The 19,549-nt window shown below is 42.0% G+C and overlaps 1 protein-coding gene across 1 annotated transcript; it reads left to right on the top strand.

Moving 5' to 3' along the window:
• The first annotated feature begins 450 nt into the window (after nt 1–450).
• Nucleotides 451–18,974, top strand: cnot8 (CCR4-NOT transcription complex, subunit 8). Its single transcript, XM_083772629.1, has 7 exons — nt 451–516; nt 4,862–5,138; nt 7,188–7,381; nt 10,657–10,818; nt 14,117–14,261; nt 17,318–17,428; nt 17,687–18,974. Exons 2-7 carry the CDS (start codon nt 5,022–5,024, stop codon nt 17,816–17,818), a joined length of 861 nt encoding a protein of 286 aa, XP_083628755.1. The 5' UTR covers nt 451–516; nt 4,862–5,021; the 3' UTR covers nt 17,819–18,974.
• The last annotated feature ends 575 nt before the right edge of the window (nt 18,975–19,549 follow it).

The raw sequence follows: 19,549 nt of genomic DNA, 5'->3' as shown, positions 1-19,549 counted from the left end.
CATATTAATTTACTTATATTGACCCTGATAAACAATTTAATATACGTATGGTTTTGACCACTTATTTCGTAATGAAAACTTGTCCAGCTCATGGACTATGTAGGCCTACTGGTACAAAACCTTTTTAGATCGGGGCGTTTGTGGACAAATGCATGTTAATTTGGGAGTCCTTATAATAAGTTGTCAATGAAAATGTAGTCTCGCGTAGCCAAACAACTATTCCACAATCTGCGAATGCGACAATTGCGAGAGGCAGCAGTCTGGCAACGCGAGACTAATGAAAATGTTTGAAAACTAACTGTAATAAAGGCCAAGAAAAGAAAGGATATATAATTGTTAATATGTGATTCCTTCCTAACCTACTACTACTTAAACCTATCGGCCAGCAGGTGGCGACATCACAGCGTGGTGGTTCAGTGTGTGTGTTGCATTGGTTTTAACGTCCGGGTCAGAGTTCAACGCGGTGCTAACAACCCCAACAACCCAGAAGGCATCATCCATCCTTCACAGCATCAGGTGCGACGCATTTATTTATTCACACTTTTATACCATTTACTAAATAATACGACCGGTTACCGTTTCGTGTTCGGGCGTTAATTCGGTTCTAAAAAAACAAAGTGGTTTAGCTTTAGTAAAAGACCGTGGCGTTTATATACATATCTAGGTTAGCATTAGCTTAGCCGATGATGCTAAAGAAGCCAGAGTCGGCGTTGTGATGCAGTGAGTGTGCCGTCTTCACTACAAACACCTTTGACCGAGAAGCTTTAAAAACATTGGTTTTCAACCTTTTTTTTTCATAGTAAGGTCCATTATTTATTCGATATTTTGAGCCATGGAGCACCATTTGGAACCTGCTCAAGGACCACTGGTGGTCCCTGGACCACTGGTTGAGAACCACTGCCTTATACAAATACATTACATGATGTGTTTATGCGTGTTTATTGAGGGGTGCTAGCCCCTCCTCTATACAGGTTTAATGTTTGTGTTTAGGTCAATGTTTGTGACGAGCGCCCCTCACTTCACACAGTGAGTGACGACGTGGTTTTGGTTCCATTGATTGAGCTATATATATATATCAGGAAAGAGATCTCTGGACGTCAAACTAGAAATGGAGACGACCTGGACACCCCATCATGCAGAACTGAGAGATACAGAAAATCACCAATCCCATACATGTGCAGACTTTTAAATTATAGTGGATTTGAGTTTTACACAATTTGGATTTTTAGATAGACTATTGCATTTTAGATTTAAAGTTTTATATTTGTGATGGGCAAAATAATTCAGTATTTTTAATGGCACCTGTCTTTTAAAACCTGTGATCATGCTGAAAGTTGAATAATAATATATATATATTCCATGATTTTAGTAACGCCCTTTTATCCACCCAGTGTCAATTGTCTAATGTAATCCTGGGCGCTACACTCTCTCTGCCAACCTGGGGGGAGGGCAGCAGACTGACATCATGCTTCCTTCAATGCTTGAGGAGTCCAAGCCGCTTCTTTTTTCACCTGACACGGGGGAGTTTCCCCCATTGGACGTAGCACATGGAACTAAGGAACATGTTATTCATTTCCAACCAGTTCCTTTCCCCCTCCATCAGGCAGTATTAATGGAGACCAGGATTACTGCATGCTTTTTGTGAGGGAACCACTGCCCAGAGCCTTAGATGTAGACAGAGTTACGCAAACTGCGTTAACTTCATGGGGCCAGTCCAATGGCGGCTCTCCTACATAGACTTCTATTGAGAATGGGGACAACCAACTGGGACAAGTCCGAGACCGAAAGTAGGCAGAAATTAATAGGACCCAGGCAACAGCCCAGTTTTAATGATCTTAAATCCCTTTATTTTAGATTGTCAATGTTTTGTAGTAATCGTACAACATAAACATTAAAGAGACTTTAGTTGTTGCACAATACTTTAAAACAGTTGTCATGTTGCACACATGCTTAAAATAGCTCTTATTTGAGCCGCCCTCGTTGAAAACCATGTATTTCCAACTCCAGCTTCTCAGTTCAGGGCTTCGGGCTGCATGAACGGTGCTCGAGAGCTCTGTTTCCGGCCCCTCAACATCGCAACTCTTCTATTAGATGGCTCTGCCACTACCTACCCTGGAGGACACAGAGGACATGAAAATGTCCACTCACTGCTTCTCAACTGAATCTGAGCTGCTCTGCTTGAATACTTCATTAGTCAGAAATGTAATCGGCACGTGGTACAGCAAGACAAGACATTAAGGATAACACAAAATAAGTCCTGGGGACTTGTTTCCATTGTGGTCCTATGTGTTCAATTCATCGACGTAGCATACGAGATGAACACATGTCATCAATAATTACAAACACTAGAAAGGAGACTAGGGTATAATGTCAGCACTCGGCAGTAAAGGATTCATCCTTTCTAGCCTTGCATCAAGGCTATCGTAGAGTTATTTTGACTTTACATTTCACATCTTATATATATATATGTGTAATTGTGTATGCGCAGCGCACATCGATCAAAGAAATCGATCAAATTCATCGATTTTATTGAGTCTTGATCCAAGGGTAGGGATGCACCGATCCGATACTCGTATCGGAGATCGGCGCCGATCCAGGCTAGAATTCTAGATCGGGTATCGGATCGGTGGCCGATCCATTATCCGATCCGATCCGATAATTATGTGTAATTACAGTATGAAAACAACTCTACCTCCTCTGTGACACAGCAGTGTAGTATTGACAGTATAACATGTGGAATGCAGCCAGGCTAGCCTGCTTTAACCACACATTAACCTGGTCTAATTGTTGCACAGTTATTTAATAAATAATTCAGTGCATTTATATCTGTGTTTGTTACATTTTGTTTTACAAAGGATCGGTGCATCCCTATCCAAGGGTACCTCCTTTTTGTGGAAAACCTGATAGTTTTTCAGGCTAGTTTAGAAATGATCCTGAAGCGGTTGGAGCCACACATCCACGTGTGATGCAGGTCCCCTTATAGTTTCTGCTATGGTCCTAGTCCTACTCTCTGGAACAACCTTCCTGGTGCAAAGATGGACAAAAGTTGACAGTTGACGTGACAAGATTAATTTTTATTTCTATGAGATTAAAGAATAATGGGTCGAACACGCAAACTAGCAATACATTATGTGTTAATAATAATAATAATAATATATACGATTTATATAGCGCTTTTCTGGGTACCCAAAGTCGCTTTGTTGCTTAACCCATTCTGGGCGGGAACCCCTTTTGGTGTTTGAACTTTGAAGCATTATGTTATACTTTTGAAAAAATAGCAGATCCTACAAGCTCATTTTTTAATCGTGAAAATGTGTTGCAAATCTTTTAATATGCTTTCAGATCGAGAGGTTTTTAACTCTAATCTGCTTCTAGCCTAGGGGGTCACTGGAACAACATTTTCAGATGGGGGTTGGTGGCCAATTACATATATTTTTGCTGGTCCTTGACATGAAAATGTTTGAGAACGACTGACATAGAAACATAGGGTTTTTCAGGATTTAGAAGGCAGTTGTAGAATCTTTTCTCAGGTCTAAATGGGTATTGTAAATTAAACTTCTGAAGTACTTATTCAGAAGCATCTTCCATAAAACCCTTACTTATGGACTTGGATATTAAATTAAACATTAAAGCCTGACAATCTGCCATTTCTGCCTATGGGAGTTTTGTACTGTTTGTATACGTTTCATATACCTGATGACCGAAATGTTGTACTCACGTCTCACACTAAATGTATGTTTTGTTGTAAGTGGAGACCAGGGGGGCAGTCAGCCAGATATTTCGTGAAGCCTCATTTGAAATCGGTAGTTCATAATAATGGCCTGTTGTGGCGCTGGACTGGACCCAAAAAGCCCCATAGCTCCATAGAGGCCCATGTATTTTGGCCCAACTTCACCTAGACTGTATTACCTTAATAAACATGGTCATGAATACTTTCTTCTTCCAGTCACTAGTTTAAAGTCTCATTTCTAATGTCATAATATTCTTTTTGGAAAATTATGGTCCCATTAATTACAAAAATGACCATAAAGAAAAAAAAACATCGCGTATGTTCTGAGGGGCGTGGCTACCGTTACAGTCTATGATCGGGATTCCCCTCCCACTCGAGTCAAAATAAAAACCAACGGAGAAGAAGGGGGGAAGTCCCGCCTCGTTGTCTGGGCAGCCAATGGCCAGCTGGTCCAAAACGGAGCCAGCCAATGGCCAGCTGGTACCAAACGGATCTAGAAAGATGGCGACTTACAGTGCAGGAATAACAGGCTTCATTTTACGTCCATGTTAGACCCGGCGAACGCTTTGTCCATATTTTTTACAGTCTATGGTGGAGACGGGTTTGGGATCCATTAGGATCCTGTTTCTTAACAATTCCCTCCCAATCATTTTAATGGTCCGATTCCTTAATGGTTCCCTTTAACGATTCCTATATTCTTAATATTGGAATATAATAAATAAAGTGAGGTACAGGGACCCATTCTGGAAGGGAACCCCTTTTGGTGTTTTAAGCATTGTTATACTTTAGCCGTTGAAAAATTGCAGCCCCCCCCCCCCCCCCCCCCCCCATCTGAAAATATGTTGTTCCAGGGTCCTGCCAGAAGCAAAGATTTGAGTTAAAAACGTTCGCTCTGAAAGAGTATTTAAGATTTGCCGCACATTTGTCACGATTTTTCAAAAATAGCAGACCTACAGAGAGACAGTGCTGCACTGTTGCCTGCTAATGAGAGAGAGAGAGAGAGATATATTATTAGTGCTGCACTGTTGCCTGCTAATGAGAGAGAGGAGAGGACGGGGGGGGGGGGGGGGGAGAGAGATAGGGGAGTTTCTTTTTTACTAACCTCTCGCATGTTTTTCACTTTCCTTCCAGAGGTGACTTCATTTCTCTCAGCAGACTGCCCTTCCTTCCTTCCTACCTACCTTCCTTCCTCCCTCCTTCCCTCCCTACTGTCTCCGGACGACAGCAGCAGCAGCAGCGCTGTTAGGAGGAGTTCATCTGAGGTCTTCAGTCATTTCCTCAGTCTGCCAGAATGCCAGCCGCACTCGCAGATTCCAGCCAGATAATCTGTGAGGTCTGGGCCAGCAATGTGGAGGAGGAGATGAGGAAGATCAGACACATCATACAGAGCTACAACTTCATCGCAATGGTAACTAACGGCTGTATTTTCGGTAAAGATATATTTTAAGTGTGTAGTGTAAACGGGAGAGGGTTTGTCAACTGATTGATGATTGATCATCTCTTGTTGAGTTTCGGCACTCGGCAGCATTGCCTGTGTCTTGTAGCTGAGCCTGTATCCATACTAGAAACCTTAAAATATTTGATTTGATTTTTTATTTCTGCACAGTATAGAGAAATACATTAACCCATTCTGACCTGAGATCAGATTCTAAAAAAATCTTCTACATCCTGACAGTTTTCCATTCTTACCTGAGATCAGATTCTAAAAATGTCTTCTATGTCAGTCGTTCTTCGATTTTTCAAAAATAGCAGACCTACAAGAGCTTGTAGATCTGCTATTTTTCAATAGCTAAAGCATAACATGATGCTAACACCAAAATGGGTTCCCGCCCAGAATCAGTTAAAGCATACACAAATAAAAAAGGGAAAGTGCCAGGAAGAGTCCTCAACCTCTAAAAGAAATCGACATAACAAGATATAAACAATTTCCAGAAGACATGATTGCAGTGTGTGTGTATATATATAAAATCTACAACACGATTCAAAAATACTTGCTAATCTAAGACTATGATTAGAGACGAGAAGAGAATACAAACTATGATAATGAATTGATTTGGTCAATCAGAACAACCTTCAGTTTGTTCTTAAACAAGTTCAGAGAAGAACGTTGTGAACCAGTAGAGTATTTGTCCCAAAGTGTAGTAGCTCTGTATCTAATAGAAAACTGACCATGACTAGTACCGGTATGATAAAGGGGGGGTGGAGATGAGTAGCCTGTGTTGTATATTTGTGGACTTGACAATTTGTTTGAAAGTAATTACTAATAGGCCAGGGAATGGATTTGGGCGAATGTTTAATCCACTTTGGGTGGGAACCCCTTTTGGTGTTTTAAGCATTATGTTATACTTTAGCTTTTTAAAAATAGCAGATCTTCATAGTGCGGCATGCCGCGCTATGAGCTTGTAGATATGCTATTTTTGAATAATCGTGAAAATGTGCCTCAAATCGTTGAATATATATTCTTTCAGAGTGAACGTTTTTAACTTAAATCTTTGCTTCTGGAACAACATATTTTCAGATGGGGGTCGTCGGCATATTACATATAATTTTTGGGGTCCTTGACATGAAATATTGAGAACAACTGATATAGAAACATGAGGGAAACTCCCCCCTGTCAGGTGTAAAGGAGCGACTTGGACACTGATGCATGAAGGAAGCATGAGTTCAAGTCCGTTGCTCTCCCCAGGTTGGTGGAGGGTGTGTAGATCCCAGGATCACGATTAGATAATTGACACAGGGGTGAAAAATGGGTTACCAAATCGTGGGATAAAAATTATTAAAAAAAAAATCTGGAACGTCAGACCACCCTTTTGAGAACCACTGCTATAACCATTCGAACCGGGAAAGCAGCTCATGCGTGTCATTTTAAATTTGAGCTATATTATATCGTATTTCGGGTGGAAACCCCATATGGGCAAAACTGTACATTTTCAGGCTTCAAATTCAAAGGCATTAAAAGTAGCAGATCTACATGCTCAAAACGCGAAGTGACTCACTCAAGCTTGTATATTCGGCTACCTTTGATGCTTTTTGTACCCTCGGAAACCCAGACGTTTTTATTTCCAGGGAGAAAAACAAAAGTCTGGGACCGAGTCCACTTCAATTCGGCATAGAGTAGCGCAAACGTCTGATCACTCTGCTGATTTCTGATCGTCTGCACCTTTGTTAAATTGACGTACACACACACTCCTCTCTCTCTCGCTCTAATTAATTAGTCTCATGTCGCGCAGCTCCGTCTAGATTCTCCCGGCGGATCCTGCCGGGAGCTGCCTATGCCATAGAAAGCATAGGTGGACCCCCCAGGCTATGCTTTTTGTGAATATGGAGATAAGATGTTTCTTCCACGACAACAGTGACGATATATAATATATTGGCTAGAAAGTGATTTAGAAGACATTTGTAGTGAGAAACGCTAGCATCTTTCCTTCCTCCCCCCCCCCCCCCCCCCTGGCGGCAGGACACAGAGTTCCCCGGGGTTGTGGTGCGTCCCATCGGAGAGTTCCGCAGCACGGTGGACTACCAGTACCAGCTGCTGAGGTGTAACGTGGACCTGCTCAAGATCATCCAGCTCGGGCTGACCTTCATGAACCAGGAAGGAGATTATCCGCCCGGCATCACCACCTGGCAGTTCAACTTCAAGTTCAACCTCACGTACGTCCTGTCTGTCTGTCTCTCTGCTGCAGTGTTGATTTCGTCGTCGACTAACCTTTTTCCACTGACGGAAACTAAATAAACTAAGCTATGATGTCTAAAACAAAGACTAAATTTACTGACAATTTTGTGTAACAAATCCACTATAAGTCATTTTACAATTGGTTGCATCCTGAAAATAGCCGATCTACAAGCTCACAGCTATTTTCAGCAAGTGTAAAAACAGTCATTACGACGGCATCAAGGCCCACCAAAATACATTTTAATCGACTAAATCAACTGTAGATTTAGTCGACTAATATCTTGTGATATTTAGTTGACTAAAACTTAGACTAACACTAAAACATTCCAGGTGACTAAAATGTGACTACAACTAAATGAAAACTATTCAAGGGACTGACTAAAACAAAAACTCAAAATTTGCTGCCAAAAACAACACTGCTCTACTGCTCTCTGTTGTCCTGAGTCTCGGTTATCTCCGTCTGTCTGTCTGTCTGTCTGTCTCTCTGGTCTACTCTCTCTACATCCTTTAAGGGATAGGCTACACATCTCTGGATCTTTAGCCAAACGCACATTTCTATGTGCGTTTGGGCCTTTCAGCCACACGCAAACGGCGTTTTCGGCCACTCAAACGGAGGTTTCAGGAAACGGATAAATAAGTGGAGATCTTCGAAAAGATCCGGATGGTGGAGCTGTGTAGTCATGCGAAACTGAGTTTTTGAGGAACGATGACGTCACCTCCCTAGTCGCGCAAGTTCGTTGTTGCTTTTAACACTGAGCATGCGCAGAAGTTCATGGATTGAAAAACGAACAACTTCCGAGGTGAAAGCGAGGTTACCATAGAAACGACAACAAACACGATGGCAGCTAGCGCCACCCGCGCGGGCGGAACCTCACCTAATATAAACCCCATTCTGCCAGCTGCCTCGCTAGCCTAGTGGACTACTACGCCGACTTTTAATATATGCTTCGCTGGTTCGCGCCCCACTGCCGCCACTGTTTTTACAACCGCAGACTTTTTAATAGTTTTTGTATTAAGGTTGCATTAAAAAGACTGGATTAAGGTTGGTGAAGGATGCGTTGCTCCCCTGCTTGTGGTTATGTTTAGGTTAGAGTTAGAGCTGTATACAGAGCATAGAGATACAGAGTCATGTATCTTTGCTGGGGCACTGTCTAGTGAGCAAATCCAGTGAGCATATTTAAGACGATCTCTTCAAAATAAGAGTACCCTCTCAGAGGGTACTCTTATTTTGAAGAGATCGTCGAGATGTGCAAATGAAACTTTTTTTCAATACTCTAGAGTCTAGAGTATTGAAAAAAAGTTTCATTTGCACATTAAAACTACAAATTAAGCATTTAAATGATGCTATCAGACACACATTATGTTTCTGTTTAAAAATAAGTAATTAAATAATTATAATAATAATAATGATATCTAAATGGATAAATGCTATTCACTGGAGTGCATGGACTTTTGTCCCAACAGTTGCCTTGCGGAGCCGTCTTTTGTCCAGTGTCCACTTTATAAAGTCCATGCACTCCAGTGAATAGCATTTATCCATTTCTGAAAGCAACCTGATGTCTTAAATTTGCTAGCTCTCAAACAGGAAGTTCTAAATTTGCCCTTTCTGCACGCCTTGTTTGTTTTGTTTTTAGTACTACCGGGTTACGTGGGGGATTTATTGGGAAACCAGCTCACCACGCATGCTCAGTACATTTTTCTATTGCGTTACATATTTCTTATCGCCACCTACTGGCCTGGGATGCTTGTTGGAGTCAAAAATGATCGTTTTGGGTTGTATGTGTGGACACGGATATCTTTGTCGTATGGGCAGGGTTTTTTTCTAAAACCGAGTACGAAAATATCCTTTTTGCTAAAGATCGAGTATGTATAGCCTGGGCCTAAGTTTTGTCTAGTGCCGGTCGTCCTCAATCTTTTCGGAAAACAGCGGGAGGTTTGGAATCAATATTCGGTCACTGCGTTGTCTATTTCTTTGCTTCAAATGTTTTCAAAAACATAGTTGAGTGTACCATTCTAGCTGTAAATGACATCGTGTGTTTGTTTACACGGCAATGCAGATTGATATGAGCCAGGTGCTCCGGGTCTTTGATTAGTCTTAGCGGTCTGTTATTGAGTGCGGCCATTATTCAAAAATATTAGAGCGATGAATTCAGTGATCAATCATTCAGCCAAGTCCTGTAATAAATTGTATTCTCTACCTTCCAGATTGGTAAAAAACGAATTACACAAAGAAAGTTACCGGTACATGTGTAGTATAGCTTTTAAGTAGTTAACCCATTTAGACCTGAGGATGATTCTACTAAAAATTACTAAAGATTCTTCTAAAATCCTGACCGTTTTCTGAAAAACCCATGTCAGTCGTTCTCAAACATTTTCATGTCAAGGACCCCCGAGATTATACGTAATTGGCCGCCGACCCAGCAAAGATTTGAGTTAAAAGCGGTGGCTCTGAAAGAGTATAAATTCAAAGATTTGCACTACATTTTCACAATTTTTCAAAAATAGCAGACCTCCAAGCTCGGCACTCGGTGGGACTCGGTGGGTTAAATGTAAGTCTGTGTCCGGCTAGCTCAGTTGGTACTCGGTAGAGCTCTCACCTTTGGACCCGGGAATCACCAACTCGGCGTATGAGTAGCATGGCTTGGGTGCGGGATGTACTGGGAGCTGATGGTAGGCACTACTCCACCTCAGCAATCCAGTTCTCAGGGGTATAGCTTGCTGCTCTAGCGCATTGTTAACGGGGACAGACACCCGTTGCCGTGAAGTTGTAGACCTATTTTCAAAAGATTTTTCGACGTTTTGAAATTTTGAAATGGGACATTCTGCATAATGAGTACTTTTTACTTGTTTTGTTTTTTATGCCAATACGTTTGTGCTTTTACTCGTGTACTTTTTTTTTCTTTTTTTTTTACGATTTTGTAACCCATTTTTCACCCCTGTTGTGTCAATTATCTATTGTGATGCTGGGCTCTACACACCCTCCGCCAACCTGGGGAGAGCAACGGACTTGAACTCATGCATGCTTATTGCTTCATGCATGAGTGTCCCAAGTTGCTCCTCGTTTCCCTGGTGGGACGTAGCGCGTGGAAGGAACACGTTATTCCGACCAGTTCCTTTCCCCTCCATCAGGCGCCCTTGGCTGGCCAGGGGGAGGCAGTTTTCCAGTACATTTTGAATATGCTTTTACTTGCATTGCTATATCGCAGTTTTGATTCTTTAAGTAAGACACGAGTACTTATTTCCGCCACTGCAGAGAGGACATGTACTCCCAGGACTCCATAGACCTGCTGCAGAACTCTGGCCTGCAGTTCAAGAAGCACGAGGAGGAAGGCATCGACACGCTCTACTTCGCCGAGCTCCTCATGACCTCCGGACTGGTCCTGTGTGAGAACGTCAAGTGGCTCTCCTTCCACAGGTACGTGTGTGTGGGTGTGTGTGGTTTGATCTTCTGCTCGGGACGTTGTTCGCAAAACACGTCGCAAAGCGACATGTTTTCAGCACAGATATTTAGAGTAGAGCCCTTGGGAATATCATCAAATAGGGTTTAAGACCCGGGAAAGCCTGTACCCCCTTTTTTTTTTTTTTTTTATGCGGCCAAGGACGACTTTGCAGTAGACGGACAACGTGTAGCTATTTTTGGTTTTTACACTAAATGGCACTCCAAAATATGACCCACCATTCAATTCCCTGTGAAGGAATCCACGTGGGCGTAAAAACCCTGTTTAGAGATTTTCTCTTTATAAGTATTTCTCGCATTTCTCTTCCTGTATCGTTCCACTTCTGGCGCGACCACCATTCAATCTTCAATAGGCTCTTAACTACTTCAGGGGTTCTCAACCTGGGGGTCGCAACCCCTCAGGGGGTCACCAAATTATTTTGCGGCTCCCCAGATTATTTTATTTTTGCAACTGAATGGCTGGAAAATGGAGATTAAGAGTTTACATAGTACACCACATAGTACATGCATAAACTTTCCTTAATGATTATATCTGGTTTCAGTATTTATTTATGATGTATTTTCTCTATTATTAATGTTGTTGTAGCGGTCAATTTGTATTGGGGGGCGGGGGTCACAAGACATGGCCACAACATTTCTGGGGGTCCCCAGCCCAAAACGTTGAGAATCCCTGAACTACTTAACACCAACGATCCGTGGTGCGATTCTAGTAGAGACCTGCAAGCCCGACGGGTCCGGCCCGGCCCGAGCCGTCTCTGTCCCTGACCATTATATACATTTTCCGATGTGAATTTCACCCAGACTGGTCTTGCTTCAGCATGCTGCTGTCTGCTCCATAGTGACGTGACACACACACACACACACACACACACACACACAAGCACACTAAAATCTGGTAAAAACTATAAAGACTTTGAAACAACTGTTTTACATTATGTCTCACGCACACCGCCACACCATACTCTCGTCCTCTCTCTCCTAATTATTATACAGCGCAGCTTTATACACACACACACCCCCCGAGTAGGCTACTGTTCTAGGCTCTAATCTGACAGAACTGAAGTCTCAGGATCGACTCCTCAGTCCGCAATAAAAACAAATTTAAATACTGCAGGAGCATTATTACCACACTAAACAAAGTTGGATTTGTACAGTGCAGAAACTGCAATAAGTGTTCTTAGTAGTGTGGGTCTGGGTTTTATAATGCAGCGTGAGTCCGCGATAGCCGACCTACAAGCTCACAACACGTTGTGCTGATTGACAGTGCGTGCAGCAATAAAGCGACAAATATATTTCGTCTTTACCAACGGGCTTAGGGCCCAGGCCTTACCTCCACAGGCCCGGGCCGGGCCAGGGCCTATATTTTAGGCCTGTGCAGGGCTCTAGATTCTAGTGAAGATGGCTATTCTGTGATTACTTAAATGTGAGTAAAAACTAACAATGTTCCGCAGGTCTAAATGGGTTAAGTCGGTGGTTGGTTAATGTGATAATAACCTGTATGCATGTTGATTCTAGTGGTTATGACTTTGGCTACCTGGTGAAGTTGCTAACAGACACCCGTCTCCCATGTTGATTCTAGTGGTTATGACTTTGGCTACCTGGTGAAGTTGCTAACAGAAAACCGTCTCCCATGTTGATTCTAGTGGTTATGACTTTGGCTACCTGGGGCCTATTTCACGAAAATTGGATTAGAGATTAAGCCGGGCTTTAACACATATCCTGGCTTAATATATCCTGGATCAGTGCTTAACCGGTTTCATGAAAGCTGGTTGATCTTGCCAGATTAACTTAACCAGTTAACCTGGATATGTTGAGGCTTGATTCGGTTTCATGAAAGTGATGCTACATAAGTTACCATGGAAACTAATGCTTTGGACTTAGCCTGCTCCGGACCAGGCTAACAGCCAGGTTTAACCTAATCCTGATGTCTTTACTGTTCATTAAGCAGTCAAACTGATCACAAACCAATGATGTTTTCCAGATTTATTCAATTATTATGGGTTTATGTTGCCTTATTTGTATCGGTCTGCATTAAAGGACTAATTTAAGCACTATATAAAATCAAATAACCAAAATATATAGGCTGCACAACATCATGACAGCTTGTGAGCTTGTAGATCAGCTGCTTTTGGTGAATGTTCCCCATGAATAGGTTTGCTGTCGTACAAGTGCACGGTTAAGAAGAATTATTATATTATATTATTATTATTTTTTTTTTGTAAAAGTGAAAACCACTAAATATTACCATTACTCATTGTTTTACAACATATTACCATTGTAACGTTTCACCCACTACTAGTCCTACATACTTACACCTAGAAACCCCATTCAAACCTATTTAGGTTCATCCTACGGTGAACATGTGTGCCTGAAAAGGAATCTTTGAAATGTTTCATAGTTTTAGAAATATAGTGCTTTCAAATTTGAGACATTTATAGGCAGATAGTGGCACTTAAAAAAATCACTTTCACCTAGAAACTCCATTCACACTTTGTAAAATTCAGCTTACTGTGGAGACACATGCTGGAACTTTTTACTTTGAAATGTTTTGTAGTTTCTGAGTTATTTAACTTAAACGCCCAATGCATTCTCAATGGCAATAGCACAAACTTTGGCATGCTACATGAACCCATGACCCGGCCCTGTCTGGACAACAACCCCCTTCCCCAAAGGTAGCTCCCTCAGAGGAGGGAGTTATGGCCAAATATCACAATGCGACAATATAATTATGCTTACAATATTAAGAATTCTGTTTTAAGTTAGTAGTAGTGGTAAAATGTAAACTATATTTTTGGGGTAGTTAATCATTCAGTCTATCCACTATTGAGAGTATGTTCTCTCTTTAATTACAGCAGCAGTATTTATTTTAGAAGGTTAAGTCCTTGTATCAGTAAGTCTTGAATAGATTAGTAAAGATAATGAGATATACAGAAGGGGGCTGTAATGCAACTATTAAGGGTGCAAATTGCCTTAATACCCCATGAAGAAGAAGGATCAGTAAATCTGTGTTCTACAGAATGGGTCTAGAGACAAAAAGCCAGACTGTCTATTAAGCCAGGCTTGCTGATCCCGGCTCGCCAAATCCGGCAATTCTGAGCCTCGCTTGGCTTTAGTGGAACGGAATAAACCAGGCTGTAAAGATCAGGATTGAAAAAGCCTGGCTTTGGCCTAAATCCTGGATTAGTTCATCCAAGTTTCGTGAAACAGGCCTCTGGTGAAGTTGCTAACAGACACCCGTCTCCCATGTTGTTTCTAGTGGTTATGACTTTGGCTACCTGGTGAAGTTGCTAACAGACACCCGTCTGCCAGAAGAGGAACACGACTTCTTCCAGATTCTCAACCTGTTCTTCCCGGCGATCTATGACGTTAAATACCTCATGAAGAGCTGCAAGAACCTCAAGGTACATGATGATCAAGTGTTTTTTTGGTCAGCAAATAATTAGATTTTAGTTTCACTCATGGTCTCTTGAATGGTTTTCATTTAGTTTTAGTCACATTTTAGTCACCCTTAATGTTTTAGTGTTGGTCTAGTTTTAGTCTACTAAATGTCATGATTTTAGTCGACTAAATCTACAGTTCATTTAGTCAACTGAAATGCGTTTTGGCGGGCCTTGATGCCGTCGTAATGACAGATTTGACACTTGCTGAAAATAACAGATCTGCTATTTTCAGCATGCAACCAAGTAAATATGACTTATCCTGGATCTTTTGTCCACTAGTCTCCTCCTAACATAACATTTTTGTCTAGTTTTTATTTGTTGCCATTATTGTCAGTATATTTAGTTTTAGTCATCGCAGCTTAGTTTTCATTCAGTTTCCGTTTAGTTTCCGTCAGTCGAAAAAGGTAGTCGAGTCGACGAACATTTCTCGTCTTAGTTTTTGTCGAGGAAATCAACACTGACAATGATACACATTGCATGTACTGTGTGTGTGTGTGTGTGTGTGTGTGTGTGTGTGGGTGTAAACCATAGACATATATAAAGGCTAGATGGCTCAAAGCAGAGTCTCTGATCTCTGATGCATCAGCTATACATCAATCTGTCAATCTGAAGGTGTGAGTCGGGCCTTCTTATATAAAAATATAATTATTTTTATAACAAACCAACCCGCTTGAACATTGGTTGAAAATTAAGAAAGTTATGGTTATTTAAAAGTACATGCCCCATAGACACAATGTTATGCTGCCCCGAGGTAAGATGGCCGCCATGTAGCAACGTCACTCTCATTGGCCAGCAGCGTGGGTGAGCCATCAAGCTTTCTTATATATATATATATATATATCTATGGTCCAAACAACCTGGCCTCACATTAGCTGGCCTAAATCTCGCAAGCTCACTCACTCGTGTTGTTAGCAGACCAATCGACGTACAGTACAGTACTATGGGGAAGGTTTTAGATTATGGTTCAAGGTTCAACTTTGTCAGCAATGCTAATTTTCAAAGTGAAAGGCACATGAAATTGGATTTGATTTTGATAAAAGACATAAAAGTATAAACTCAGGATGGCGTGTTAAAGCGCAATGAACCGCTTGTTTACCAGTGTGGTCCTGCAGCTACAGTCTCTCAAGAGTAAAGACATTCAAACTGTCGGTGTCAAATGTGATCTGTTCTAAAAAACTAAGACCCCCTTTACACGAGAACGGTGTTCATAGCAAACGGCAAACTAAACCATCTGGTGTCCCTTTAGACGAGAACAGCCTTTTCAGGAGGTGAAAACGCAAAGTGAAAACACACCTTCCAGAGTGGAAATCTTTGAAAACGCTGTATCCTCCCGTCTCCATGTAAACGGGCAAAACGTTGAATCCGCAAAACTTGTGACATCATGGCTCACATGGGCTCACAACGCATATGTATATATGCATATGCATATGTTATTTGGAGTTCTTAGAATGAGCAAATAACAGACGGACTGTGGCGACTAGCGATGGTGAGTGATAGGAAGTGAACCCACAGCACGTGGGTCTTAATCTATTACAGGGGTAGGCAACCTTAGCTGTGTGAGTATTTTTGGTTTTAAATATACTATTTTAAAAAATGCAGTCAAATAAATGAAGTGCCTCACATTTGTGAGTAAATTACATCCTGCGTTCTACATTCTTTAAAACTGAACTCTGTTATTGCTGAGTTTAATGATGAATTTAACGATGACGTGAAAGAAAATTGTGTGGACAATCCAAACATGTTGGAATTTCTTACGTGGTGCCATTAAAATGAATTAATGTCGATATGGCACACTGACAATATCTCTCTAGGTCGTCCTCAGACGAGCCCTCCATCGTCGTTTCCAGTCATCCCGATTCTCCATACATCCGGCCAGTTCGTTGGTACTTTGTACTCTTGAGTACATCCACGTATGTTAGCGTGGGGCGTCCTCGTGATCGATGCCCGTGTGTTGGTTCCCAGAGCACCAGTTTGCTGGCTGGCAGTTCCTGATGCCTTTGGCAGTGTCCTGCTAGTCTCATTATCCTGGCACTGACAATATAGAAATAAAAAACATGGCACTTCATTTAAAAAAGGTCAGACCCCTGTTCTATTACATGAGTGACCGGTCTATCTGGCAGTCCGTCACTGCCACCTAGTGACCTGGCATGGCATTTGTTTAGTGCTTCATAATATAATAAGCCTGATTGTGGCCAAGAAGAAAGTACTCCATAGCCTTTTTGCGGAGACGAGCATCTCTGAATTTTAAACGGTGATTCCACAACACACTTGAAGAGGTTATCGACGCTGCTATATATTTAGATTAATAATTATGATTCGAGGGTTCTCAAGTCAGACATTTTCCCACCCGACTGGGTTCGGCAAGAGTTTGATTCAACGGAAGAGTTGCCATTTGTATAACTATTTAATTAAAAAAAGAAAAGTTGCTTGCATCGTTGATGCTCACAACCAGAGTTGGTGTTTATCCCATTTTGGGCGGGAACTCGTTTTGGTGTTAGCATTACGTTTATATAATAGCTTTATCTATTGAAAAATAGCAGATCTACAAGCTCATATCGCGCCACCGAGTGGCGCGCTACGAGCTTGTAGGTCTGCTATTTTTTGAAAACGACTGACATAGAAACTTTTTCAGAAAACTGTCAGGATGTAGAAGACATTTTTTTTAATCTGATCTCAGGTCAGAATGGGTTAAGAACCGCTGCCTGAACCCCAATGGGTGAAGAGAAACCAGTGCGCTAGCTTTGCATTCCCCCAGGTCTATGCATTTATAAAATATGACATGTTGTGGTCAAGCCTAATATGTATGATGCTCAACTCAACACACTACAATAATGACTCTACAACCTTTCAGTTGTCTTATTAATAAAATATGATAAAACAAAACGGAGGTCTACTAAGTAGGATGCTATTTTATGAAAGATCTCTCTGGTGACTGCAATCTCACAGTTTGGGTAATAATATTATTTTCTGTGACTGTGTGTGTGTGACTCTGTGTGTGCGTGTGTGTGCGTGCACAGGGTGGTCTTCAGGAGGTGGCTGACCAGCTGGAGTTGAAGAGAATCGGCAGACAGCATCAGGCTGGATCAGACTCCCTGTTGACTGGAATGGCTTTCTTCAGAATGAAAGAGGTACTCACTACTTCAGTTAACATCGTGAAAGCATCCAGCATCTCAACATACGTTTTTCAGAAAACTCTTAGGATTTAAAACGTGTGCTTTTTACATGTGCTTTTTTTTAAACATTTTTGAAAAATCTTGAGCGATGTGAAATGAAATGCGAACGTGCGGAGACTCTGAGTCGCTGGCCTCCACACCGCTCCTATCTAGGGATGAAGCTCTTTCATTTGTATTGCATTAGATTAACATTGTTTCTTTTCTCCCGCACAGCTATTCTTCGAGGACAACATTGACGACGCAAAGTATTGTGGGAGGTTGTACGGTCTGGGCTCTGGGTCCAGCCAATCACAGAACGGCCTTGCCAGCACCACCAACCAGGAAGAGGCGAACAACAAACACTGACCACACACACACACAACACACCTTCAAGTGGTAAAAACGCTTGTTTTAACTTTTAAACTCGACCAGCAGATGAAATATTCCTTCCCTTGAATATTCCGTGCCCTCTTCCTCCCCTCTGTCCTCCGTTCATCTCGCCATCCCGCCACTGAATTCCAAAACAAGAGAGAGAGAGAAAACAAGCATGGAGATGAATTTCCTGGTTCATGAGCGCTGAACGTCATTCCCTGGATGCTGATTGGTTTAGGCAGACATTAGCAGCCGGAAAAAAAGCCTCGATTTATACTTTGTCACGCGACTGCGCTGCGGGCCAGAAATGGACGATCTCACAGATGCGCCGCATCTGCGTTGTGAGCTTGGAAATCGTCCATTTCGGTGCCGTGGCACCGCCGTACCATGAAGCATACATTGGGCATAAGTCAGTGTTTTTTTTTATAACTATATAATTATGAGAAGCATTTCACTTCTAAGAACAAGTCCACATTCACAGTGCTGGTACCAGTTCTACACGTCTCGCATGCATCCCTCTTGACGGAAATCCCTTCTTTTTAAAAGAAATTTCACAGACCCATTTTCTGTCTTTCAAACCTTGGGCTCCCTCCTTCTCTGTTGTTAAAAAAAAAGGGTTGTATTTTAATCATGTAAATTAAAAAAACGTGTACAATTTCATTAACGACAAAAGATGTTTTTAGCTTTTTTTCCCCCCCTGCGTCCCTCCCCGTCGCCCCCATAAATCCTCTCTGAAGATGCATTTTTAGAAATTGGGTTCAGGGTCGTCTGTCATGCGTCTTGTCTGTCCATCTGTCCGTCTGTCCATCCGTCTGTATGAGCGTGTCCAGGGGTGGAACCTCTAAGGGTGGAACCCAACACATGGCTGCTGTTTCTCCTGTCCATGTTGCTTTGCGCTGCGCTCGTGGGCCGTTGTCGAAGCAGATGTTTTTTGTGGTTGATGTTGTTTTTTACATCAGACATTGTTAAGCAGTTGTATATTAAATTGTTTTCTATTTTTAATGTAAAAAAAAAGAAACAAGTGTGTGTGATGGGTCTTTCTTCAGTTGGGTGGCACGGTGGACAAGGATAGTAGAACGTTGTTCTACCATAGAAGATAACGGAAATGGAACCCGTGTTTGTTTATTATCAGAGTTCAACCTAGCGGTATTCAGGCCACCCATTTAGGCGGTGGTGCTCTATATTTCATGTCAAGGACCAAAAAAATCATATGTAATTGGCTGCCGAACCTCATCTGAAAATATGATGTTCCAGGGACCAGCAGAAGCAAAGGTTTGAGTTAAAACGTTCGCTGTGAAAGAATATATATATTCAGACTTGCGCCACATTTTCACAAATAGCAGACCTACAAGCTCGTAGCGCGCCACTCGGTGGCGTGCTACGAGCTTGTAGATCTGCTATCCACAAGATGGTCACATGTTTCAGCAGGTCACCCTTTCACCATAATTCGCCATGCTGGAGTGACCCAGTCTGAGTGGGCGAGTGGCAGAGTTTTCCGGTATTAGAATTTGGCTTTAGGGTTGAGTTTTGTGTATAGGATGTCGGACTCATGACTGTAGGACAGTTAGTACGTCCGACCAAACACGCGCACCCAATATAACGGTTTAGTTGCACCGTTAACTTGGTGTGTGTTCTTTTTCGCTTGGCCAAAAATAGCTAATCTGGAAGCTCACATGTGTCGTGAGTTTATAGTGTCCCCCCCCCCTCCCCAGAATAGGAATGCTG

Source organism: Protomyctophum parallelum (assembly GCF_964188405.1).
Source record: "Protomyctophum parallelum genome assembly, chromosome: 1".
NCBI classification, from domain to species: Eukaryota; Metazoa; Chordata; class Actinopteri; order Myctophiformes; family Myctophidae; genus Protomyctophum; species Protomyctophum parallelum.
Note: the sequence above shows the minus strand (reverse complement) of the source record. Positions and strands in the feature narration are given on the sequence as shown.

Excerpts from the sequence above, each read along its gene's own strand:
- cnot8 (XM_083772629.1), top strand. The coding sequence starts at position 5,022 with ATGCCAGCCGCACTCGCAGATTCCAGCCAGATAATCTGTGAGGTCTGG. Across the intron at positions 10,819-14,116 it reads AAGTGGCTCTCCTTCCACAG|TGGTTATGACTTTGGCTACC; the intron begins GTACGTGTGTGT and ends TGTTGTTTCTAG. Across the intron at positions 14,262-17,317 it reads AGAGCTGCAAGAACCTCAAG|GGTGGTCTTCAGGAGGTGGC; the intron begins GTACATGATGAT and ends GTGCGTGCACAG.